Source organism: Setaria viridis, chromosome 1, assembly GCF_005286985.2.
Source record: "Setaria viridis chromosome 1, Setaria_viridis_v4.0, whole genome shotgun sequence".
Taxonomy (NCBI): domain Eukaryota; kingdom Viridiplantae; phylum Streptophyta; class Magnoliopsida; order Poales; family Poaceae; genus Setaria; species Setaria viridis.
The window spans coordinates 32,790,402-32,815,952 of record NC_048263.2 but is presented as its reverse complement, the minus strand read 5'-3'; the positions used below and the strand labels follow the sequence as shown (position 1 = coordinate 32,815,952).

Below are 25,551 nucleotides of genomic sequence, written 5' to 3'. Positions count from 1 at the left end.
CCTAGGAATCAAAGCTTGCCTTTGACGCCCAAACACCACCTGATAATATGACATGTTGTTGTCGACACGCACGCTGTCAATTGAAGAGAAATACAACTTCACAAGCATGGCAGCATTTACTTGTCCTTCTAAGCTTGTCCTTCTCTTTGGAGGTAAAAGTATTAGCACATTAAAACATCATCCTATTTTCACCGACGGATTACACGCAAGAATCATACTGTAGCCGTTCACGTTATAAATTTGCTACGAGCAGTTCTGTCTCTCTATTTTTTTAAGACAAAGATAATCAGTTTTTGTGCGTCCTTGTATGCAACCGCTAGAATTATTTTATCCGCTTAGAAAAAGTAGGATAACTTTCATTCCTTTATCTTAAAATGGTGGTATCTGCACGTTAAGATAAATACTATTCAGTAAGCATAAACAAGATTTGAAATAGTAAAACTCAAGAAATCAGGCAATGCAACTATGCTGGTAGTTCTGCTGTTGGAAACGGCCGGCACCATGGTCGTCAAACCTCCGGTGGTTGGCGGTTGTGTTCTTCCCTGGCCGGCCGGGCTCCGCCAGGTCGAACTGGCCGCCTCCTTGTGGCCTGCCCCACCTGTCACTCTCCAACCAGACGCCACCCCTCACACCAATCCGCTCCCCAGGAAGCCGTTTTCTTCCCCTCGTCCGTTCCGTTCCGCCTCCCCGTCGCCACTCGCCAAACCAGACCCGCCCACCTCCCTTTTAAGCGCAGCTACCCTTTTCCCCGTGCACCCTCCTCTCCGCCGCGCTCCCCCTTCCGCCTCCACCCAGCTCGTTTCCGCTTGTTCGCGTGCGTGCGTGCGTGTGGGGTGAATGGGTGACCTGGGAGGTGGAGACCGGCGGGAGGCGGCGGCCGAGGAGGACCCGGCGGCGGCGCCGGCGCCGGCCGGAGCCGGGCCCGACCACCTGGTGGTCATGGTCCACGGGATCGTCGGGAGGTACGGCTAGTTGCGTGGCTGTTGCTGATTTGCCTTCCATCTGTTCTCGTAATTGAGATTGGGCTTGCCTTTTCTCCGTGACAAAACTATTGCCGTACGCTTTTCTCGTGGGGAACCTATTGGTTGTTTCGAGAACTTTGGGGATTTGGAGTTATAATAATAAGCTTCTCTGGTTCGCCTGATCGTTAGCTGTATTCGAAATTTTATCCCGAAGCAGCTGTTTGCCTGTTTGCGAGCGCAGCTCCGTAGGTGAGAGCGCTGCGAGTCTCGAAATGTTTTTATGAGCGAAGTAGTAATTAATTTGATGATCTAAAATGTCCTCTTAACAAACTGAATTGAGGTGTCTCTTGCGAAGACGCTACGTGATCCGTACGAATTAGGTAGGTTGGTCGATCCGATTAGCCACGGCACTGATGAATTCAGAGTACATAAATAACTGAATGCCAAAGTGAAACGCCGTTTGGTAAATTTTTCGTGCATTCGCATCAGTACATCACGTACATGCATTTCGGCCATATAATACTGATGTAACTGATCCTTACTGATGCATCTACTTATTTTCCTTTTATGGAAGTTGCCATTTGGTTGTTTCTGCAGCTGTATTGACCCTTTTACTCTCTATTTGTTGTGCAGCACAGCAGATTGGAAGTTTGGAGCAGAGCAGTTTGATAAGTTGCTCTCCGACAAAGTCATAGTTCATTGTAAGCTCTCTCAATTCGTTTGTATGTTCATCGCTTCGTGTTTATAGTATTTCTTGAGCTATGAGTTCTCCATCAGCATGCCTGTATTGTACTGTACTTTTACGGAGGACAATTTGACATCTTAGCATTTCACAAATACCAATCCTTGAATCCTAGTGTTGAACTATTAATGCGTTGGATGGCCAGTGGCGTCCAACCTTTACACCTGAGGCGCTTGGTTAGTGCCACAATGATGTTTCTTTACGAAAGCATCCTTGTTGGAGATTCTTTGCTGTTGATAAAAATGATTGGCTAATCATTCCTAGGTTCTTCTGCTTACAAAGAAATAAGATAGGAGCTTTATCTATATTCCTTGTGGGACTCTTTGGAATCTTATTTCCTAGTAGAATATATACCTGGTCATGTGCTACTGATGATGCAAAAAGCACATTATTGCAGATGGTGATGGTGTTTATATGTAAACACAATTGAATAAGAATTTGAATTGTTGCAAACATATGATATCTTGTATCATTACTTATATTATTGCAATTGAATCAATGCAACAAATATTATTTATATATAAGGGAATTTTACCACTTATAGCCATTTCTTATGGTTTCTTGAATGACATTTTTCTTAACCTGTAGGTAGCAACCGCAACATGCGCAAGCTTACTTTAGATGGCATTGATGTGATGGGTGAACGATTGGCACAAGAGGTTAGTTCTTCCATTATGCGTCTTGATTGTTTTCTAACTATCTCTTCTGCTCTAGTTTATGTGTTCCTTCTGCAAATTGATGACAAAATTTAGTAAGGCAGGTTATTGAAGAAATCAACAGAAGACCATATATCAAAAAGATATCTTTTGTTGCACACTCAGTTGGAGGATTGGTTGCTAGATATGCTATTGGAAGACTCTATAGACCGCCTAAACAAACATCAGAAAATGCTCCGCAAAGTTTGAGTGACAACAACAGAGGTACAATACATGGACTTGAGGCAGTGAACTTCATAACCGTTGCATCACCGCATCTTGGTTCCAGAGGAAATAAGCAGGTACTCTAAAAGCTTAAGTTTTTTGCCTTTCATCATTGCAATCAGAAATGAGAAGCCATATATCATCCTTGCATGTTGAAGGTCAAGCTTGCAAATTTATTTTTTGAAAAATAATTGACTTGCTTGAGTGATAATAATAGTTAGCTAGCTTTGTATGAAGGCTTGGCAGAAGCATTTTGGTACTTGTAACATGAATGTTTCAGGGACTCGACTGAAATGTGTTCTTTGTTTGAACCACACAGGTTCCTTTCCTTTTTGGAGTTACTGCAATTGAAAATTTTGCATGCTGCATCATTCATTTGATATTTGGAAGAACTGGCAAACATCTCTTTCTTACTGATTATGATGATGGAAAGCCTCCATTGCTGCAACGCATGGTGGACAATTGGGGTGACCTGCAGTTCATGTATGCTTACCTTCCGCAACTGCTTTTATGTGCTTGGATTATGAATATTTTTAGCTTACCAATTTGTTGGTGTAGGTCTGCTTTGCAAGCATTTAGACGACGAGTTGCATACTCCAATGCTTGTTATGATCGTATCCTTACTTCACACCTAAAATTAGCATGTAGTATTGTAGTGATAAGCATTGTTTTTAAGATTTTTTTTCCGTAACTGAGTGTTGATTAAGATATTGTTGGGTGGAGGACATCATCCATCAGACAAGATTCGGAATTACCCAAGGTAAACCTTATCTTGTTTTCTTTGTTTTTTTTTTGGGATTGGTCAACCTGAGCATGATCTTTTCTTTCACTCTACCGTTTATAATATGCATTTAATTATATTCGTGTAGTGGGTTGATTCAACAAACAAGATCTACCCACATATTGTATATGAGGAGCTATCCAAAGCAGAAGCTCCTAATCAATGTGTGGACACGGACAACTGCACACTAGAAGGTTTGTATTAGTGCTTGGATTATATAATTGAACATATGCTTGTTGCACGATTTGTGATTGATCTCTTTTTATGCAAAATATGAAATGCTAGCATAACATGAAAATTCAAGGCAAAATTTGTTGAGTTAGAAATGCTGCAAAACCCAATATAGGATGGGAGTACTGACAGGCACTAGCATATTTGCTTTCTAGTGTCTTCCTCTCCCTCTGAAATAGTGCTGTTTCCCTGGTCTATTTATCCTGACAATATCTAAATGGAAGGCATGCTAGAAATTGTCAGATCTGCTTCCTGCCTACTTTTTTTAAAAAAGGTTTCCCTGCTTAAAGAAAGCATGTAAATTGTAAGGTTTTTTTATACTTCCAGTTCACGCACTATATGTGGTTGATGCTCCATCTTATTTAATTCAATAATGATTATTTTGCCTATAGATAATACTCCCTCTGTTTCAAATTGTCGTTTTGGCTTTTCTAGATACATGATTTTTGCTATGCACCTAAATATAGGCTATGTCTAGATACATAGCAAAATCTATGTATCTAGAAAAGCCAAAACGACCTACAATTTGGAACGGGGGGAGTACTAGTTTGTGGGGACAGACAGTCCTTTTTCTGTCTGTTGAAATTGCCAGATTGGGAATGAACTTCTTAGTTTATGTAGGCTTAAATAGAATGGAGCTTCCCAATTAAGCATAAAATAAAAAGGAATACCTACCTCAGTTTGTGTGGGAGGTCAGGATATACACCCTACCACCAGGTCTCATACAGCTAATGAGCTATGTATTGAGAAATTTGAAATAATACTATCTCTTTCTCTCTTTTGTCATTGTTTCTCAGTTCTTGGATTAGCTAAGACATAGGAGCATGGCCTTTATCTATCATGCCGTAGATGTTTGATGTCCATGGGGTCCCTGACTGTATAGCGTGTTGCATGGGTCCCTTACGTCCTTGCAACTCCACAATGTTTTGGGGAACACAAGTTCCACAGATATGCTTACAAATGAGATGATGTTCAAAGATAGTCTCCTAACTCATCCAGATCGATTTAGGGATGTCCAGTCTGACAGTCTGTTTACTAGCATGGGTATGCTGCTCTGTAGTAGAACCTTATGGTTGTATTGTCACCGTTTTCTATCATGCATCCATCACGAATTATCATGGTCCCCACATATGTCGTCCAGTGAAAGCTCTCCAAATCTCCATATTTTTAGTGCATTAGGAATTTAGGATACGCTTCTTTTGTAGAGAGGAAAATATACATTTTGGTATATGACCCAAGGGATCATAAAATGCAACCTGTATCATGGTCAACATTATTTAGTTCCTACATCATGCATTATTCCTTACTGCAGAATTGTCACATGATGGGTTGACTTCTATTGCAATTTACAGAACGTCTTTTAAGAGGACTTAAGCGTGTGTCATGGGAAAAGGTGGATGTTAGCTTCCACAACAGCAAAGTAAGATCTGCAGCACATAGTGTGATTCAGGTATTGTCTTTAGATACCCGTCACGTTCTTCCCTGTCAGCAATTTAGCAACGAAAGTTATGTTGAAGCTGAAGCCTGCCTTGGAATGAAATCTTAACAGGTGAAGGATCCTGTGATGCATTGCGAAGGTGCCGATGTCATACAGCATATGATTGACCATTTTACTCTCTAGTAACCCGGGTCTCTGGAAACAGACGTAAACCAGGATACATTTGCTAACTGCTGAGTCGCCGAGCCTGACATGTTTATGGAAATACCAGGCATCAAAGATTCAAGTCACTGATGGAATTATATAGAGGGGGAAAACACTCGTTGTCATGTTAAGACTATCCTTGTCATTATAAATGTTTAGCATTTATTTAGTGGTGTCCTTGATACGGCGTGCGTGTATTTTAGAAGACATGCTGCAGATATGATGTGTATATGTGTTTAAAAAAAAAGGAGCTGTTGCATGGATACAACGGAAATGCTGATTTCACTTCGAGAAATATGATTGTACATGCAACAAGGCAATTTAAAAATCAGATTCATTGGTGACATCACTAGTAACATAGAAGTTTAGCATGAGGTCCTTTCTATATCTATATGATGATGAATTCAATGTTGCTAATAAACAAACCGGACCCGACAGCCGCGTATCGCAGTACAAAATAGACTAGTCTTATTCATGGTCATGGATCACTCGGCCGTCAGTCCATGCCAGCTAACATTGCAGAAGACAAGCTCGTCTAAGTGGCAAACGCTTGCCAATTTAGACCTGGAAAAATTGTTCTAGACATCTTTCATTTGCCAGCTTCCTTTTCTCTGGGAGAACTCGTCAGCAAACCTCCGTGGCATAATGTGGCGAAGGGATTGGACAGCAAAGACAGATTCTCTACCTATCATTACCGGCGCTTACGCAGCACAACAAAATCGAGGTTAATACTCAGTAGACATGTACGTGAACCCCGTTCTGTGTGATAACTTATTACACAGTTTCGGCTCAGCAAGCATCACGCTAAGGCTATATTTTACATCATTGGTCCTAATAGATACTGGGAACCCATTTGCAATTTCCAGCTTTGCTAAATGACACAGTAACATCTGCTACCAATCTACCATGGATGACAACCACCTGAACTGCTGCTGCCGGTACAAAGACAGCAAAGCAGTGGTAACTGGTAAACAGCAAGTATAGTTAAGAGTTTCATCTTCGAAGATGGCCAATTCCATCTGTGTATAGCTACAACCAGTGGCAAGCTCGACTGTACTGCCGTCAAGCCATCTAGAAAATCCCTTTAGCACCAACAGCTACACCACTTGTAGTTACAGTATGGGAGGTGCCTGCCTATGAGCATGGAGCAGTTCAGAGGAGATCTTTGGCTAGCTTTGGTGGCACATCTACAGAATGCATGTCATTGGCTGGAGTTGGCAGCAGGTGCTTCGCCTCATCCTCATCATTGTCACTGTCCTCAATGATAGGTGAATGTATTGAATGCAATTCATCATCTGAGTAATATTTATGAGAAACCAATAAAATGGTTAGTATAAGACAGTAAAACCCTTATAAATAGTGGAAGATGTATTTGGAATCCCTCCTCTGTTTTGCATCCGAAAAATTCCCTGATTTCTTTGAAGATTGCTTATACCCTTATAGTTGTATATGATAGGATGACATATGTAACATGTTGGATATTCTGATTGGCACATAAGGAAGTAATAACAACCATGGAGAGAGTGCAAACATGTACAACTAAATTAATGAAATTTAAGATAGCCGGTCTTACAAGAAAAAAGTAAAATTGTCACAACACTGCAAAAGACTATAGAGAATTTAATCCTAGTCAGAAACATGCCTGACAGTGACACATTTTCAAGAAAGCAGCATAACAGAGCATTCAAATTATAAGCCGAGTTAAATCACGCATGCCCACACAAGCTAATCTTCTTAGGTTGACAGAATTTGGCATGAGAGGCCATCTTGGAAGTCACAGAAACAGAAAATTGCAATGGATAGTTTAGGTAGATACTAACCAGAATTTTGACGAAGAGTTGGGACACGACCCACAGGAGAAACTTGAACACTTTCTGGTAGAAGACAATCAAAAACTGAACCTAAATTTTCAAGACAAAATACAGTCAGCTGGCTATAGTTTCAACTAATAAAGGAAACAAACACATTGCCAGTGAGAGTGTGAGACCAATACCAACCTACTCTTGCAAGCCTATTCACCCAGGAAGGGATGGGTTTTCCAGTTAAGTTTTGACAGACATCATCCGTGAAATGATTGCAGTTCTTACTTATCAAATGATATGTGTTCCCATGATACTTCCCCGCAAGTTTTTCAATAAACGTGCGGAATTCTTCCTGGGACATGTCTGTTGTGCCTAGCCACACCGTTCTTCTATAGACAAAACCAGGGCAAGTCTTTGATTCCACCTCAAACACGCCACTGGATGGGAAGTCATGGGCTCCAAATCCATACTCCGTGCCATGAACTGCTCATTTTGAAAATGAAAGAGTTAAGGAAAAAAAAAGGATGCTAAAACCTAGTTCAATCTTCTGTAAGGTGCTAGATATTATGCAAACATAAATAAATTTTTTCAACAAAGTGGTGTTGATCCAGGCATTTAACAGAGTTGTAGCAATCCATGTAATCAAGGTTGCAGAGATGCTAATTGTTTGGTGAATAAACAGTTTCCTAAACCTATGAAAGATGAGTGGATGACACTGCAAAATTAAGCAGAGCAAAGTGGTCATTTTTTTTTCCCACCAAGACAGACGTTATGTACAATTCTCCTGAAATTCTTGCTATTCCAAAAACAGTCTTCTTTAATATGTATTCTTCTATATCCCCGTGGAATGTCACTTTGAACCATTGATCACCCATCACTATATATTTTGTTCCGCAGAATGTATTGTCCTGCTATCATTGTTACAAACACCTAATTTGACCATAAAGCAGCAACGACAACAAAATCTATTCTAAAATCAGCACCATGCTAATTAGGTATCTGCAAACAGGAGCTATTAATCCATCATTCTACCACGGAACCGATACCGAAAAGAAAAGAAAAGAAAGGCAAGGGAATAGATCGCCATGGACACCTTCGATTCCGGAGTGGAAGACGCCGAAGCCGAGCCAGTAGAGGTAATCGTTCGCGGCCGTGAGGTCGTACACGTTGAGCAGCACCGGCGTCGCGGCGGCGCTGTTCCGACCGCCCATCTCCTCCCCCTCCCCTCCCGCCCCGACGAAGCCCACCACGAGCCTCCCTAGAGATCTCACTCACGGCCCGCCCACCATGAATGGGCGGGGGGTGGCTAGGGCTCGGCCGGAGCGCGGATTCGTGCGTGAGGACGCGGCGCGGAGGGAGACGGTAGACCCTCGATCTCTGCTTTCCCGATCCGATCCGCTTAATTAAGCAATAAGCTTCCGGTTTTTCACATGTGACGCTATCTTCACGCTGTTTTGTTTTCTCTCTGTTTTTTTTTTCCTTTCCTTTGTATTTTAGAAGCTTGTTCACCCTGTTGCTTAACAATTGGTGTGCGTGATCCCTTTTCCGTCTCCAGGCCGCGTCGCCGACTCGCCGTGTGCCGGTGTGCGTCGTCGGCTGGACGGCGGGGTGCAGCGGCGGGAAACGTGCAAACGGGCCCAGACGGAGGTCAGGACTCAGGAGTTTGTCCGCGGAGCAGAACTGCAAACAACTTGAACCCTTGAAGGCTTGAAGCCAGCGGCCGGTTGGACGCAACGCAAACCCAAGGCCGTTCTCGGCGACCCAATCCATTACACGGCAGCAGGAACATGCTCCGATCCGGCAGCGCGGCAAGTGCACCGGAACTGCGACGCTGCAAACCATCACCCCCAAAGCTACAGCGGTGATGAGTCTTCTGCACAGGTACATGCAGATCGACGCTGACAATCGGCATTATTCTCTGCGGTGCCTCACGCCGAAACTGGGATCTTGGTGAAAATTTTGGTGATTGGGAACTGGGATCACGCCCTGCACGAATCGATGGCCAAATGATGCGCGGAGCAGCCAATCCGTCCGTCAGGGTCAGGCAGCGTCGTCGCCGTTGCGGTCTCCGCGCTCGGGCTCGGCGACGTTGTAGTACAAGGTGGACGCCCCGCCGTCGAACCTGGAGACCACGTGGTGCGCCGTCAGGCCGCAGTAGCGCTTCCGGAGGCGCTGCACGCAGATGTCGGAGATCTTCCTGAACATGTGGTCGTCCTGGATGAAGGGCTGCTCCATCAACTCCGGGAGCGGCATCCACTGCAACCGTATAGATCTTCTTCAGAAAAATCTTAAAGGACATGGTGTGTGTGCCTTTCTTGGACACTCCGGGAGGGAGCGTGTTGTACCTTTGCTGCTTGGATTTCCGTCTCGTCGATCCTGATGTCGTTGGACAGTGGTCTCAGCACGCAGATGAAGAACAGGTCTGACTTCTGGAACGCCACGTTATGTGCATGCCTGACGCGAATTGAGGGCGGCAGTTATCAAATAAGACGTTTCTGAATTTTTGGATGGCTGCATCTGCATAAGTGTTCTAATGTTCTATTGCGAAGTCAAGTGCGAGTTCATTGACTAACGCATTATCGCAAATCTCCTACACCAACAGATATTGATCACTACGTTAGGAGGGGTTCAAGAAACCAGAACCATTACCTAAAAGCAATCAGGTCCACAAATTCAGTGTCAATCTGCAGAATGCATGGGGAGCGTTAGATTTATTTTGTGATTGATCCGTAAGGTTTATAACTCTTATGCTATCAGAAGTCTGAAACGATCCGTTTCTTACTCCAGTCTCCTCCTTGACCTCTCTGACAGCTCCTGTAAAAATCTCCTCTGACTGCCACGACACAAAGAAGCATTCTCAATAAGTCAACAGTAGCATATATTCAGATATGTATGTACACTACTACTCTGCTAGTGTTTCATATCATACCAGCTAGGTATGTGCTGAATCCTTACCGCATGAATGAATCCTGTGGGGAGCTTCCAAGCACCGGGCAACGATGAAGCTGAATATTTCTCTTGCACCACAAGAACCTTGTCAAGTTCTCAAGAAAATGCTATCAGAAACAGAATGAGATACAACTCATAGCAAACTTTTAATCCTGCCATTAGCACGCATCGATGGCAAATGCATCGTGGCATATAAGAAAGGCACCTCCATTTGGTCGTTGATCACGAAGCCCCCGACTCCAACCTGGTGAGAGGCATTTGCCGGGAGCAAGCAGGGCTCGTCAGGGATCCAGTACGTTAGCATCAGATACGACTGCTCTGCGTGGTGATACCTGAAGCCTTCCTGCACCGGCGTCATCACATAACTGCTATAATAAACTGATAGGCACTAGTTTCTGATCAAAATGTTGCGAGAGACAGACGATCAAACGCAAGAACAGCTTTGCATTTACAGTTTGATACTTTGATTTGGTTACTCGTACCTTCACTGCTAATGGGATGAACTCGGAGCGATCCAGCGGTAATTTCAGCCACACCCCCTTCTTGCCCTGCACCGAAAAGTTACTGTCATAAGCACCTAACACAGGTGAAATTTCGCGTAGCAATCTGTCACTCGAGAAGAAGATGTTCGGCCGTGGTGACGCACCGCCGACTTCCAGTAGGAGAGCGACGCCGCCAGGGACCGCGCGAACCCGTCCGCGTCGGACGGCAGGCGGTCGGCGTCGACGATCATCCCGCCGTACTCGTCCTCCAGGGCCTCCAGCAGGACGGAGCTCTCCTCCCGCGCCGCCGCCCACCCGCCGTGGCCATTGCCGCTCCACCCGTTCACGCGCGGCACCGACCTCACCGCCCTCGGCATGTTATTACCAGCGGAGGAGTAGGACGGCCAGGCCCTCGTCGCCGGCTCGTCTGAATTCAACGGCGGCACAGTACGGGTTTTTACCAAGAACAACACAGATCGTGAAGAAGAAGAAAGTGCTGTGCTATACCTCTGGAAGAGCAAGAACAGCTCAGGAACCTCGCGCCGCTCCGGCCTGCCGCGCGGCGGTGGCGGCGCGCCGCCGTCGTGGCGCACAGGCTCGCCGCGGCCGAATCGACGAGCAGCAGGCTGCCCTCCATCGATCCCGGTATCTCAAACGCGAGAGGCCCGAGAGCGCCAAGCGAGCCACTGTGACGACTGATGTGCGATTGGCCTGCTCCTCGCTAACTGCCGCGTGCTCCGATCTGTGGCTTGACTGGCTGGTACGAGATTCAGGAGGCGATCCGCGACCACAGAAATGCCACGCCCCGCACGTACGAACGCTTTATCGAAAACCACATGTGGAGTCCACGTCACTCTCACAGGCTACTACTACTACATGCCAGCCGCGTGGGAAGCGTCGCGCTTCGGAGCGCTTCGGAGCAAGCAATGGCGCCGTACACTTTCCTAGTAGCCAGTACCGTGATAGCTAGCGTCACTGCACAGGCAATCGCGGCATCTTGAGAGCGGCATGTTCCGAGATACGCTCTGAGCATGGGCTAAGTAACTGATGGCTCGATGAGTTAGTGTAGTAAAAGGCTTTCTTGGTAGTGCCAACGAGTAAGAACTACTAAGAACCAAGGACAGGCTTATCCGAAGACGGAAACATGCAGATAATGGCGGTGTGCGTAGTCGTAAATGGTTGGGCGACAGGATCATGGGGCGCTCGGTTCAGTGGTTAGCTAGCTCGTAGCATCAACTATGCTCAGGGTTGAAATGGTTCGCAGCAGTGTTTTCTTGCGGACAGTACGACATCCACTTCTTGTATGCAGCACGTGAGGTCTTCTTGTCGTGGATTTCAGCTTCACACGACACGACACCCAATTGCCAGTTTGCCACCGAGTCTCCAGATACAGTACAAATCGGCTGAAAAGATACTTGATTACTTTGCATTGTTCCAAGACTAATCATGACAATTACGTCATGGGTGATGAAATGGAACCACGGGAACTCAAATTTACTTTCATATAATAATGTGATCAGTTTTGTCTACTTGTGTTTGTTCATTGGATTGGAGCGAGAAAGCTTGCAAAAGGAAAAGCAGCGCAGAACAAAAATTAGCCTGGTATGTACGGCCCAACAGCCCTTCAGTTTCGTGGCGTTTACGGAAACTTACAACGCACAAGTGGGACTGGGCCTACGTGGCTCGGTTTCGTGGCGCTTACGAAATCACACAAAATCAGGTGTATAATGGGCCGTCAGTCGTGAGCCAGTGTTGAATCCATTCGACCCATTTCAGCCCTTGCCCTAAACCCACCTCTGATTCCCGATCCCCAATCAACCAAGAGCGTCCAAGCCGAAACCATCATCATGGCGGCGGCTCCGACGGCGGCGGCGACGGTGGCGTCAACGGCGGTGCTAGCCCCCAGACCAGCGCCTACCAGCGCGTTCCTCCGGCGCACCCAGGCCACCTCCCACCGCCACCCCATCCTGAAATGCCGCCGCGCTGGGACCCTGACCCCCGCGGCCGCGGCGGGCGGCAGCTCCCCGTCGTCCGCGGTCTTCCACGGCGAGGTCTTCGTGGTGGGCGACAACATCGACACCGACCAGATCATCCCCGCGGAGCACCTCACCCTGGTGCCGTCCAAGCCCGACGAGTACCGCAAGCTCGGCTCCTTCGCCTTCGCGGGGCTCCCCACCGCGGCCTACCCGACGCCGTTCGTCGACCCGGGGGAGGAGTCCACCCGCTACGCCGTCATCGTCGGCGGGGCCAACTTCGGGTGCGGCTCCTCCCGGGAGCACGCGCCCGTCGCGCTCGGGGCCGCCGGCGCCCGCGCCGTCGTGGCAGAGAGCTACGCGCGCATCTTCTTCCGCAACTCCGTGGCCACGGGAGAGGTGTACCCTCTGGAGCTCCATGACGCGGGAGCTTGGAAGGAGTGCAAGACTGGGGATGTGGTCACCGTGGACCTCGGCAATTCCGTCCTTATTAACCACACATCCGGCAAGGAGTACAAGCTGAAACCAATTGGCGATGCCGGACCGGTCATTGAGGCTGGAGGGATATTTGCATATGCTCGGAAGACCGGAATGATTGCGTCGAAAGCTGCTGCTTGAGAGAAAGGTGAGATGATTGGATTTCATATTTTGTGTTACATTTGATTGCTTTCTGCAAGCAGGTATTAGGCAGCTGCACTTTATAGTTTCTCTAGTTTATTACAATCATACACTAGTGACCATGCTTAACTCCGACGAATGTTTCCTCATAACGAATCTATTTTCTAGTACAGTAGTTCTCTCATGTTCCCCACTCTAGTATATTACAGTCATACTCTAAGGGCCCGATTAATTCCTTCAAATGCTTGCTTATGAGTAATTTATTTTGAAGTGTGCTTCTATGGCTTATCAGGTCTCTCCAGCGGTTGCAAATACCTTAGATGTACTTTTTGACATCAAATATGCACTAGAAGATTATAAAGTGAGGCTATTATAATGCTGGTTCAGGCTTCAACACCAAATGGATTCACTCACTATACTAATCTAGTGTAGAAAATCGCAAAACCTGTATTTTAGGTACACATTGTTCTTGGAATAGGTTATTAGTGTCCACCTTTTGCTTTCAGGCTGTTGAAGTTCGGACTTCAGAGCAGTCGATTTGTGACTAGATTTGTGATTACTCTCCTAATGAGGTGGTTATTGGATGAGCAAGTTTACTCACTTCTAAACTTGAATTTCTTGGCAGAAATCTATACCCGTCGAGTGGAAATTAGCTTAGCAATTTCTATTCCAAAACTATTATGAGCTGAGGATTTAGTTTCTTGGAAGCCATCGGCTTTGCAGTGCCTTAAATATTTTTAGTACACAGCTAGGAACTAGATTATTTCCCCTCTTCATCTATGCTTTCCCCTGAATGTATCTAAAATAACCTTATTCATCAGTTATGTGAAGTATTGCTTAAGTTTATCGAATGATCAAAACTCCAGGGATTTGCCTGCATCACCTATTGAATCTGCAGCCCCATGCATCTTGCTAAACTTGACTATCAAAGGACTACATACCAGAGGTCCAGAAGTCTGCCTTGGAAGTGTGACACTAACTGTTTTGGATGTTCTATGCTCTAACCTTCATTGTTTTCCTAAATTCTGCGTCATGTGCTGCTAGATAACAAACTCATTCCGAAGCATCCTTGGTTTGCTCCTCCACTTCTGGTCCTTCTAAATGATCAATACTTCATCCCTATCATACCTAGGAACTGTCATTGCCTGCCCTTGCCTCTCTCTTAGGCCCAATCTTGGTCCCTCCCTCAGTAGCAGGCCCTGCGGCTGGCCTCCCAGTCTCCATTTACTGTAAATGGCCTCTAAAGAATGCACTCATCGACTGTTTAGTGCCATGCCCACCAAATCACCAAGAATGGTTCAAGTCTTGCCTCCATTTTCATCTTACGTTCATAATGGGCTTAGCAGTCAGCAGCCCACCAGTTCCACAGATACATTTTGTCTGTGATTGCAGTGAATTTTCCTCTAATTTGTTCTACCTGTCTACACGCAAAATGGATTATTTGCTGATATTTTTTATGTGAAAACCAATTACCTGTTGTGAAAAGTTTGAAACAGCCTTGATCTGTTACTCTGAGTCTCTGACAAAATCAACTAGAGTTGGCTTGAGCATAATTTGATTAAATCGTAAAATTGCATATCAAATTCCAAAGATCTGATATGCTGCAATTTCAACTTATTTCGTTTCCTTTGTTTTTCATTTTCCTGTATGTACCTTATATGAGTTGAATTGATTGTTTGTATAGCCTTGATACTTGGCTATGACAATCAAGTATTCTACGTAGTGCCTAACTTAGTTGTATCCATAAATGGTATTAATTTTTGTTGCTACTTAGTGGAAACCTTAATACTTGCTCAGGAAGGATAGTAAGTATCAAATATTATTGTACATCATCCTCAATCGTATTGCTTTTTCATCAATCTCTCTCACAATATTCATATTAATTATTTTTTCTTCAGGTGAATTTCTTCTGCAGATCTGCTGTCAAATTAGGGCAAATTTCATCTGCAGATCTGCTGTCAAATTAGTGGAGGTCTTTGCAATTAGTGGAGGTCATTGCATGCAGTGTGTAAAACTGGATTTGGGATCAACCTGTACTTGCTATTGTCCAGCTTGTGTACTGTTAATTTTCGCATAGATTTGTACTGTGGACAGTGTTTTAAAATAAGTTGCAGCGTATTGGGGCTATGCTGAATCGATCCAATTGGTCCCTTTTGTACCTGCTACCGTGCTTACCTGTTTGAATAACAGCTTTGTTGTCAGCTTTTTGTTTGTTTGGTTTTCTAACAAGTAAGACAATCCACTTGGTTACTAATTTATCAATGGTAGGAAGAGATTGATTTATGAATGTAGCTCGTTTATCTGGAAGGATAGAGCTGACTTGGGAAAACAATGATATATCAATTCATAAACATTTTTCCCTGTCGAGGGAGCGCGGGCCAGGCAAGACAATTCTTGCAAAGCCCAGTGGCCCATGGATAATTGGAAATGGAAGAGGCCCGACTTAGGCCAGCACCAAGCCACCAACATTACGATGAGAAGAAACCCTGCATTCCTCTAAAAAAAAGAAAAAGAAAAGGCCCTGCAATGTAGGGCTTTGACAGTCTGACAGAGTCTCCTGTTAGGCTCCCGGAACCTGGGAACGGACCTCACCTGCAAATATAGGGGGTGTTTGGATACGAGGTGTTAAACTTTAACAGTGTCACATTGGATGTTCGGATGCTAATTAGAAGAACTAAACATGAGCTAATTATAAAACTAATTGCAGAACCCTGTGCTAATTCGCGAGACGAATCTATTAAGCCTAATTAATCCATCATTAGCAATTGGTTACTGTAGCACCACATTGTCAAATCATGGACTAATTAGGCTTAATAGATTCGTCTCGTGAAGTACACTCCATCTGTGCAATTAGTTTTGTAATTAGCCTATGTTTAATACTCCTAATTAGCATCCAAACATCCGATGTGACAGGTGTTAAACTTTAACACATAGTTGCCAAACAGGCCCATAATATGGCAGTGGAGGAGCTGCACCGCGCGCCACTATGAGGTACACCAAATCTCCATTCGCTACAGGAGATCGGGACAGGTAGAGGTTCCGCCCCGTGCCTGTATCCGCTCTCGGAACGGGTTCCACACCTATATCCGCTCTCGGTGACGGGCTGCGGCAATGATTGGGGGGGGGGCGTATACAGGCCCTCCGGCAGTAGCGTGCTACCCGTTCCTGAACTGTAAAAGGAGTGCTGATGGTGGGCTATCCTGCTTTACCGGTTGGCTTGGTGTAGGCGTGGTGCGGTCATCCTTAGGACCTCCATATCCTACTACTTGTAAACCGACTGATTTAGGTGCCGTTTGGATACCCTGCTAAAGTTTAGCACATGTCACATCGGATATTTGGATGCTAATTAGGAGTATTAAACATAGGCTAATTACAAAACTATGGAGTCTAATTTGCGAGACGAGTCTATTAAGCCTAATTAATCTATAATTTGACAACGTGGTGCTACAGTAACCATTTGCTAATGATGTATTAATTAGGCTTAATAGATTCGTCTCGCGAATTAGCACAGGGTTCTGCAATTAGTTTTATAATTAGTTCATGTTTAGGGCCTATTTGGGAAGGGCATGTTAAAATTTAACAGGGTGTTAAACTTTAACACCCTCAAATGAGGTGTTAAACTTTAGTATCTTGAGGTGTTTGGATGATCTGTTAAACTTTAACATCTTAGGTTGTAATTGACAACTTTACCCCTCATTACTCCTCTCAATGGCAGCCAAATACCCCTTCTTCCTTCTTCTCCTTCCTTCTTCCTCCTTTCCTGGCTGCGCACGCAAGGCCACCTCCTGGTCGGCCCCCAGCGCCATTGCTCCCTGGCCGGCCCCTCCCCCTGCTCGATCCATGCCGCGCCCGGCGTCGGTGCCGGCGCTGCCCTCCCACCGCCGGCCGCACCGTCTCCGGCCCCTCCCCTGCGCCTGCTGCCTCCGACCCCGCCTACGGCCCCGCCCCGCCGCCGGCGTCCCCTACCGTGGCGCCAGCGGCCGCGCCCGCGCCCGCCCGAGCCCCCACCGTCACCACCACGCCGCCCGCCGGTCCCCCACACCACCGGAGCGGCCTCGCCCGCGCGAGGCCGCCGCCCGCCGCCCGGCGCAGCATCCCGGCGCAGGAGCGGCGCGGACCGGTGGTGGCGGGCACAGCGGCGGCGCGCGACGGGCGGACTGACGGCGGCGCGCGACGCGCGGATCGGGGAAGGAAGATGGGGGCAACAGAGGAGAGAGAAGAGGAGAGAGAGGGGGGCAACCAGGGAATAAGTGGGGAGGGGGACCACTTTTAACACCTTAGCACATTTTAACACCCCCTCCATGTGTTTATGAAAAGAGAGGTGTTAAATTTTAACACTTCATCTTTAACACTTGTGTTTGGCAGCCAAGGTGTTCAAAATGTGTTAAAAGGCCCTTCCCAAAGAGGCCCTTAGTCATCCTAATTGACATCCGAACATCCGATATGATACTGCTAAAGTTTAGCACCTAGTATCAAACACCCCCTCGATATCGTCTGAATGTCTGATATATCGGCTCAAGCATAAAGGTAAGCATGAACTTTGACCTGAATCCGATTCCACATTCCACACTTCCAGTAATAAAGTTTGGTGGCTCGTGTTAACATGTGCCCTCAACCCTCGGTACGATCACAAACCTTGTGTCGCGTAGGGATGGCAATGGGTCGAGTTGGGTGCAGGTGAGCAAAACTCACCCACGATGAAACCCATCATATTTAGTTACACCCACACCTATAATGTCTAACGGGTGAAATTTTGCACTACTCCCGTATCTGCTGGGCACCTGTCGGATTTTGGGTGCTCACTGGATTTGTTTAAAGAAGTAAAGTGTTCAAAATATATCAACATTATCATATGATATATGAATTTGACGCACAAAATGCAATTTGAGCAACATACTATGAAGTCAAACTTTTATATTTCATCTCATAAAAGAATAGTCCATCACTGATAACAACTGATAACAAAATCGCATGTTAAAATTTTCATATGATGGTACATAAATAATTTCATGTCAATATAGTCCAGTACCTTTCACCTCACAATACATGATACATCAACAACGTTATATTAGTATAATTTAATACTTTAACAAAGGTTAGGGTCAATATTTTAAGGGATTTTGGGCACTCACCGGGCATCCATGGGTGAATACACCCACCCCTAACCCACCTAAGTACGGGTCGGGTCATGTCTAAATTTATGAGTGGAATTCTACACCCGCACCTATTAAATGCCAAACCCGTAGCTACCCGTACCCATGGGTGTGACTGCCATCTCAAGTGTCGCATATATCCGAGATCCATCTTTCGCAAACACAGCTTTCATGCGACTATCACAGGGACACACGTCTCACTGAGCATTCGGGCAGCACGTCACACCTCTGAAAAATGTGGCAGCATGCCATTGCCAGCACCTGCCAGCAATGTCCACGGGACCACGTAGGAGTATTAGCGGTTACAAGCCGTCCAGTGTGGATGTACGTGTGGAACTGTGGATTTCCCGGGCACGTACCGCCTCGTAGCGGCGCTCGGCATTTCAGTGTGCTGACACCTACCCGAGCCGTGAACCGGCGGAAGCGCAACGACAGCCGCGCGCGATGGATAGATAGCCCCTGCCCCCCTGCGTCGCGCGGCGTGCGTGCTGCGTGGCGTCCCCTCCCCGTGCACTTTACGCGCGGGGCCCGGGCGACGCGTGTGCCCCTCGTCTGGCTCAGGAGCCGCGCCGTGTCGCCCATGCCGTGTGATGGAACACCAGCTGACCTGCGCGGCTCCGCTCTGTGTTTGGCTGCGCGTGCCCCGGCGGCGCGGAGCGGCGGTTACTACAGCGACCCCGGCGCCGACCGACAGACGGGCCGGATCGATCCCGCTCGTTTTAATGGGTCTCGCACGGCACGGCCAAAACGGCGAAACCCACCGTGTCCGTGTGAACCGCCGCCGGCCAGGTTGCTGGGATCACAAGACAAGTGCCGAACGAAACGCGGGAGCGATCGAGAGGGCGTGTCTGTCTGTGTGTCTGGGGTTGACCTCCACTACATCTGCATGGTCGCCATTAATGGGCTCGCAAGCTCGCTGCAGCACTGTGCACTGCGCTCGTCGGCGGAAAACGATTGATCGACGCCTGCTGACTTTTGGACAGACGGTGGTCCTGGCTCCGCGATCCGCATCAACGGATCGAGCTCACTGCCGCGTCTCTAGCTCTAGCTCCTCCGTCGCTGTTCGTTCTACCTGCAGGAAGACTTTGGAGCTCGGGAGCGGCTGACTTTCGCGAGGAACTGATGGTCGGAGGCACGCGTCAACGATGTCGTTGGGGATCGGTGCTGATGATCCTGTCACGGAACTTCACGTAGCCCCTCTGTTGGCTGGCTCAACGTATGGCTCGTGGAGCACCTGACCTGTCGTTCGCTTTTTAGAATTTCTGAACGCAGGGGAGCGCATGCAAAACTGCTGGCCTGGCAGTCTCTGAACCCCACGTAATGAGTTCGGCCGGGTTTGCTAAAAGTAGAGGATTTGATTTTTCGGACTCCAAGAACGAACTTGAGCTGCATCCAGAGGAGCAGATCAAACAGGGATACCGTTTTGATAATTTTCTGAACGCGATGGAACACATACGCATAACTGGTGGCCTGAGAGACTCGGAGATTCTGAACCTCACATCATATAAATTCGGCAGGATTTTGCTAAGGCGAGATTTGTGTTTTCGTACTCTAAAATTTTTTCTGAGTTGTGCATTCCAGAGGTGCAAATCAAACACTCCCTCTGTTTTTAAATCTATTGTATGATGTTTAGAACGAGCTAATTAATTTATTTTAAAAAAAATGGGAGCGGGGTGGGCCCTTTTTAGAATTTCTGAACGCAATGGAGCGTGTATGCATTCCTGGTGGCCTGGCAGTCTCTGAACCCCACGTAATAAATTCTGCAGGATTTCCTGAAGAAAGATATTTGAACTGGAATTTCATTGAGTTGCATCCAGAGGAGCAAGTCAAACTGGTGTATCGTTTTTGAGGATTTCTGGACACAATGGAACACGTATACAGGGCTGGCGACCTGAGAGTTTCTGAACCCCACATAATAAATTCGGAAGGATTTGCTAAAACGAGATTTTGTCTTTGCATCTTCCAAAAAAATTCTCTGAGTTGTATAGTACAGAGGCTCAAATCAAATAGTAATTCGTAAGTATATACGATATATAAATGAAGTATTTATAAAGGATACGGGATACCTCACAGAAAAGTGTTTACCCGTAAATATGCAGGTTACTTCAAGCTCGTGCAAACAAATTCCCAGCTTGTGTTTCTCTGTATTCTGGCTAGCTCCCGGTTCTTGACGTAGCATAAACATGGCCAGAGATGCGTAACCTGCAGCTCGACTAAGCTGCCAACCACACACACGTTCTCGTCCACGTCGAAAGAGACACAGGCGTGCAGTGCCGAGGTGCTCAAGTCAGAGCCTCACTAGCCAGCTGTGCACTGTGTGCGGACAGAGGTCGTCGGCCGTTTACACCCCCGACTTGACACTTTGACAGGCGACCGCGTCCACGATCATCTCATCTCCCTCCAATACCAAAAGTCAGCCCTTGAATCATTCGTGAAAACACAGTTACTCGCGCGGGACAAAACAGCACGAAAAGGGTTAGCAGAGCACGAAACAGCATCAAAGTAAAACCCCCTTACTACATTTCCAGGATCATTAACTCCAGTCCCGATCGATCAGTCGTCGTCACCCTGCGTGCCGCGGCTCCGGCCATGATCTGCCAGCCAACCCTTCGCAGAGAGTGCCCAACAAGATTTCTGACTTTCTTTGCAGCTGGCACGCAGAAAGAGAGGCCGGATAAGGAAATTGGAATGCAGGCCGCATTGATTGTGTTGCGAGAGCTAGCGGTTAGCAGCTCCCTCCCTTCCTTGTCAGTTTTGACCTCGACGATCAAGCCGGCCGGTGCCTGTAAGCCCGTAGACTTTGCTTTATTTCCAGTAGTTTCTTCCCCTCGCGGCTTTTGTTTGCAGCTGCAGATCGCTTGCGATGTCCAACTGAAACGGAGAAACATGGCTGACGAATTGGGGGCTGGGAGGGTCCGTACTCGTTTGATCCGTTCCTGTGCTCGCCATACGTATGGCGGAGCACAGAGGAGGTTGACTTTTGTTTCGATCAAATCAACTAATAGCTTGACAGCGAGCTGATGTCCTGGACATGATTGAGCTGACATGTCCAAATTGGGGTCACAAAAAGGGATTTTGAACCTGCTACGAATTGTCTGACGCGGAAACACGTACGGCACTAGTCAGCACTGCAATTTTCAGTGGATTGCAGCGCGATGGATCAACTGCGGCATTCAGTTTTTACTTTGAATCCACCAATCCATATGAGTGGTTCTGACCGTGTACCTGTTCCTTCTTTTCAGCTCTCAAAGTTCGATAGAATATAAAATTCGAAAGATTCACATGACTCGTCAAAAAGGCTGTATGAAATCGCCTTGCTACCCTAGGCCCTCGCCACCCAACGCTCTCCGGCGATGTGTCGTGGCCCTTTAACGAACTGCGACAGCGCCAGCCTCGGTGCTTGGCTGCTTGCTACCCTGGAGCTGGGACCAGACGCCGGTGTCGTCGACTCGTTGCCGCCGCGCGTCGTAGCTGCTACTGCTAGCCCTGTAGCATGTAGGCCACGGCCAACAATTGCAAACGGCAGCTTGACCCGCGACCGGCCGGCTGACCTCGGGATGCCAAATTTCCTCGACCATTGACGCAGCCTTGCGCTTTCGTAAACCCGAGTAAGTTTTTGCGGCTTTTTACGTCGATTCTTTGCCACGAAAGGGCGCGGCGCTTTCTCAAGCTGCGGGAGTACTAGGGCGTATCTTTGCTCTCTGGACGTGAATCTTACGCCCGCTTGTTTTGCAGATGCTCTAAAAGACGTAGCATCTATAGTTCTATACAGCTTTCTTTCGTGGAATGGAATGGAATGGAATTGCCCTCGTCCATGACAGGGATGTAGCAATGCTGGTAGTAACTTTGGGGAGACTGTGTTTGGCTGTGCTCCATGATATCCTGAGCCAATGAGCGTATGTTTCAGCTCAACATAGACTGCGTCGTGAACTAATTGAGAGACCTGAAAATTTCCGTTTTGACAAGGAAAAAAAGAGTAGATTGACCATTGTTCTCCATCAGCTTAGACTCCTCGCCATCTCAACCTGCGTCATTTCTTGACTGCATCCATCGGCCTCCCTCCTCAACGAGAGTCAGAAGCGGAAGCCATTCCTCTCCGTCAAACGCAGATTATTCAAATCAACCGTCCGATCGAAGTACATGCACGCACTCGCTGCCTCGTTTTGATCCGTTCCTTGGATTTGAGCTGATGCTTGCTGAACATGCGGCGACGATGGGCAGGAATCACGCGCCAAGGCAAGATTCATTGCACGTCCATAGATTCAAACATAAGAGTATGTAGGGAACTGTTGACAGTCTACCATCGTCTAGTGTTAGTGTCTGACTTTATTTAATTACATGCAGTTCGTTTAAAAAAAATCAGTTACATGCAGCTTCATGCCATCTTCCTTAAACAGTAGCATAGCTGGTTAGTCTGATCCATAGGAGATCCTTAACGTAATTACCAATGTAGATTGCGTGCTGCTGGGATCCCAGTCGCGCAAGGAACTGACGGAGAGTAGCCATGTGGCGGTAAACTCTCTCGTACAATTCTTGAGCCTGCCACCTTTGGATTCCGTTTTGATCAGACCACGTACGTAACGGACTGCTTGCAGCAGTTGACGATTGACATCGGAGTTACGGTTGATTTGAGCAAATAAAGTAATTAGCTGGTAGTATCATTTTTTCCCTGATGAACATTTACAGAAGCTTAAAATGGTTGCTCTGACCATCAGTTCAGATGATGCTCCCATGCTTTGCATTTGCACGCAAAACGTCTCATGCATAAAAACGGCTACATATTGTGTCGAGTAGAAGGGACGGAACGTTCTAGAACTTCTCAAACTATAACCATGTACCTATGCGAAGTTTCACGATCAAAAGAACAGTCTTGCTTGTAGATCCAATATGCAAACATTTCGAGATATATATACATGTTGGTATGCAAACATTTCGAGGTTACCATGTTTTGGTTGAATTTCATCCAAATTTCTGTATATGTATGTTGGTATTCAAGATGCCAAACTTGACCAGACTCCTGGCGTCTAGTAGCACGCCCATACTAAAATTTGAATCTCTCAAATATCAATATTTGAATATTTCGCGCTTGATTTTCATTGAAAACGAAACGTCAGTTGGCGCAGTTTCACCACATACATCAGTATATGCCACTCCATAGGTACATGTGCCTCCTACATAGTACACCTATGATCTATCAAGGTCTAGATCAAATTTATGGCACCAGAAAAAGGCAAAAGCAACATAGATATATACGGCGAACTGGCGATATAAAAATGATTCACAAGTGTACAGCTATTAAATAAAAACAGGTACACTCTTCTTTACTTAATGTACAAATCACATCAAGCACCTCAGACTATCATTTCTGATATTATTACCCCCCGTATGTATATATTTCCACATCTATCGATCTGTGTCAATGTGTAGTTCACCGACACATTGCCCTAAAATATTCTATTATCACCCTCCATTCTGTACACACACACGCATGCAGCTCCAAGCTACGCCAAATCCTCGAGATGAGTCCAAAGCCGAGGCCGTCGTCCATAACTAAAAACCGCTAATGATTATTAACGTCTTTACACCTAGTCATCATCATGCTTGATTAAGCGGCCGATAACCGCTCAATTAACGGTTACCTCCGGGAAGCCCAGCTGCGGGTGCGGCGAGAGCGGCGACAGGCTGCCGAACACGCCCTCCAGCTGCTCCCAAGTCCAGCTCGACGGCGTCATCGGGAACGGGAACATCTCGGTGGCTCCAGCCTCGGACGACGGCGAGGACGACGTCGCCGTCACCGTAGAGGCCGTGGTTGTCGCGGGGGACAGCGATGACGTGAGGGACGACGACGCCGGCGATCCGAACGCCTCGGCCTTGACGGACTTCGCTGCTGGCTCGGCCCCGGCGGCGTCGTGTTGCAGCTTCCGTTTGTTCTGGGACGCCTGCGGCGGCGGGGGCGCGAGGAAGTCGGCACCGCGGGAGCCGACCTCGTTGGGGAAGTTGAGGATGGCCTTGGCGCCGCGCATCCGGAACGCGGCGCGGTCGTAGGCGCGCGCCGCCTCGATGGCGGTGTCGTAGGTGCCGAGCCACACGCGGGAGCCCCGCTTCTTGGGGTCCCGGATCTCCGCCGCGAACTTGCCCCACGGCCGCTGCCGCACGCCGCGGTACTTGCGGAAGTCGTTCGCGTCCAGGGCCTGCGCCGGCGCGGCCGCCGGGCCGCCCCAGGCGTGCGAGGTCGGGGGCAGGGAGATCGTGAGCAGCGGCCTCCGGCTGGGGTCGGACACCGGCGAAGGCTCGCCACCGAACCGGATCATCACCGGCTCCGCCCTGAAGGCCGCCGCCTCGACGACCGCGGCGGCTGCGGCGGCATCCGCGTACTCGTTTGTCAAGTCGACGTACGCGGCCTGCTGCTGGTGCTGGTGCGGCACGAACGCCGCGGGCTGGTGGTGGAACGCCGCCTGCGCGGCGGGATGAACTGACGACGCAGAGTACGCCGCCGCGGCGTCAGGACCGACGGGGAGGCAAGCCAAAGCCTCGCCGCCGAGAAGCTGCTCGCGGATGAGCTGCAGGGAGAAGTCGTCGAGTTCACCGCTGTAGTCCATGGTTCGGTTCTGTGACGACGTGCTCGTCGTGCTAGCTCGCTGGCGGTGTGGTGTGGAGCTGAGCTAGCGAGACAGGCAGGGGACTCGGGAGTTTGGATGTGTGCGCGACTGCAGACTGCGATGAGATGAGCTGGGGGGGTTGGCTGCTGGCGTACTTATAGGCGGGGAGGAGGAATTTTTTTTCCCCTTCTGATTTCCGGGTTTAGTAGTGAGAGGAGATTGGAACGAGGAGGAATATTACGGGCTCCATAATTTTTTAGCGAGACGCATAGACCGCTTTTGGAGTCGGGTGATTGCTTAAGCTCGTGTACTAACGAACCGGCTAAACTAAAAATGAAAGTGGGATTATCCGGCAAAGATATCCTTGTTGCACAAACAATGGTGATCCACATCCCCTCCGGTCACAAAAATAAGTGACAATTTCGGTAGTCTTCATTCAACCGTTTCAGATTTGGTTGCAGGTTAATTTGTACGGGATAAGTTTGTATGTTTCAAAATAATATGAACATGTTCGTCTTAAATGTAGTTCCATAGGGGAAAAGCTCGCCTAAACGTTAATGCTAAATAGCCGGTCACTATTATTGTCCTTTGTTCCGGTTAACAGGGGCGGATCCAGTACCCCACGCAGCCCAGAGCCCCCGAAATTTCCCTAAAAATTTCAGCTATGAATGAAGAGGAGGAAGAAAAAATAAGGAGG

At 47.5% G+C, this 25,551-nt stretch overlaps 5 protein-coding genes across 5 annotated transcripts; 2 read left to right on the top strand and 3 right to left on the bottom strand.

The window, feature by feature from the left end:
* Positions 1-694: 694 nt before the first annotated feature.
* On the top strand, positions 695-5,622 carry LOC117865165 (lipid droplet phospholipase 1). The gene is made up of 10 exons (XM_034749308.2): positions 695-962; positions 1,596-1,663; positions 2,293-2,363; positions 2,465-2,701; positions 2,944-3,107; positions 3,183-3,238; positions 3,332-3,384; positions 3,494-3,599; positions 4,989-5,086; positions 5,186-5,622. Exons 1-10 carry the CDS (start codon positions 838-840, stop codon positions 5,255-5,257), a joined length of 1,050 nt encoding a protein of 349 aa, XP_034605199.1. The 5' UTR covers positions 695-837; the 3' UTR covers positions 5,258-5,622.
* A 398-nt stretch (positions 5,623-6,020) lies between these two features.
* LOC117865171 (deSI-like protein At4g17486) lies at positions 6,021-8,586 on the bottom strand. The gene is made up of 4 exons (XM_034749314.2): positions 8,174-8,586; positions 7,276-7,563; positions 7,099-7,179; positions 6,021-6,573 (listed from the first exon to the last, which is right to left on the bottom strand). Exons 1-4 carry the CDS (start codon positions 8,289-8,291, stop codon positions 6,431-6,433), a joined length of 630 nt encoding a protein of 209 aa, XP_034605205.1. The 5' UTR covers positions 8,292-8,586; the 3' UTR covers positions 6,021-6,430.
* A 185-nt stretch (positions 8,587-8,771) lies between these two features.
* Positions 8,772-11,960, bottom strand: LOC117865158 (nudix hydrolase 8). The gene is made up of 9 exons (XM_034749296.2): positions 11,019-11,960; positions 10,676-10,938; positions 10,512-10,577; positions 10,235-10,372; positions 10,036-10,113; positions 9,863-9,913; positions 9,730-9,764; positions 9,426-9,534; positions 8,772-9,336 (listed from the first exon to the last, which is right to left on the bottom strand). Exons 1-9 carry the CDS (start codon positions 11,146-11,148, stop codon positions 9,121-9,123), a joined length of 1,086 nt encoding a protein of 361 aa, XP_034605187.1. The 5' UTR covers positions 11,149-11,960; the 3' UTR covers positions 8,772-9,120.
* Positions 11,961-12,270: 310 nt separating this feature from the next.
* LOC117865145 (3-isopropylmalate dehydratase small subunit 1) lies at positions 12,271-15,303 on the top strand. The gene is made up of 2 exons (XM_034749270.2): positions 12,271-13,109; positions 15,001-15,303. The coding sequence occupies exon 1, from the start codon at positions 12,359-12,361 to the stop codon at positions 13,100-13,102; it is 744 nt and encodes a 247-aa protein (XP_034605161.1). The 5' UTR covers positions 12,271-12,358; the 3' UTR covers positions 13,103-13,109; positions 15,001-15,303.
* Positions 15,304-23,523: 8,220 nt separating this feature from the next.
* On the bottom strand, positions 23,524-25,264 carry LOC117843980 (ethylene-responsive transcription factor 6). Its single transcript, XM_034724773.2, has one exon. The coding sequence runs from the start codon at positions 24,852-24,854 to the stop codon at positions 23,880-23,882; it is 975 nt and encodes a 324-aa protein (XP_034580664.1). The 5' UTR covers positions 24,855-25,264; the 3' UTR covers positions 23,524-23,879.
* Between the last annotated feature and the right edge of the window lie 287 nt (positions 25,265-25,551).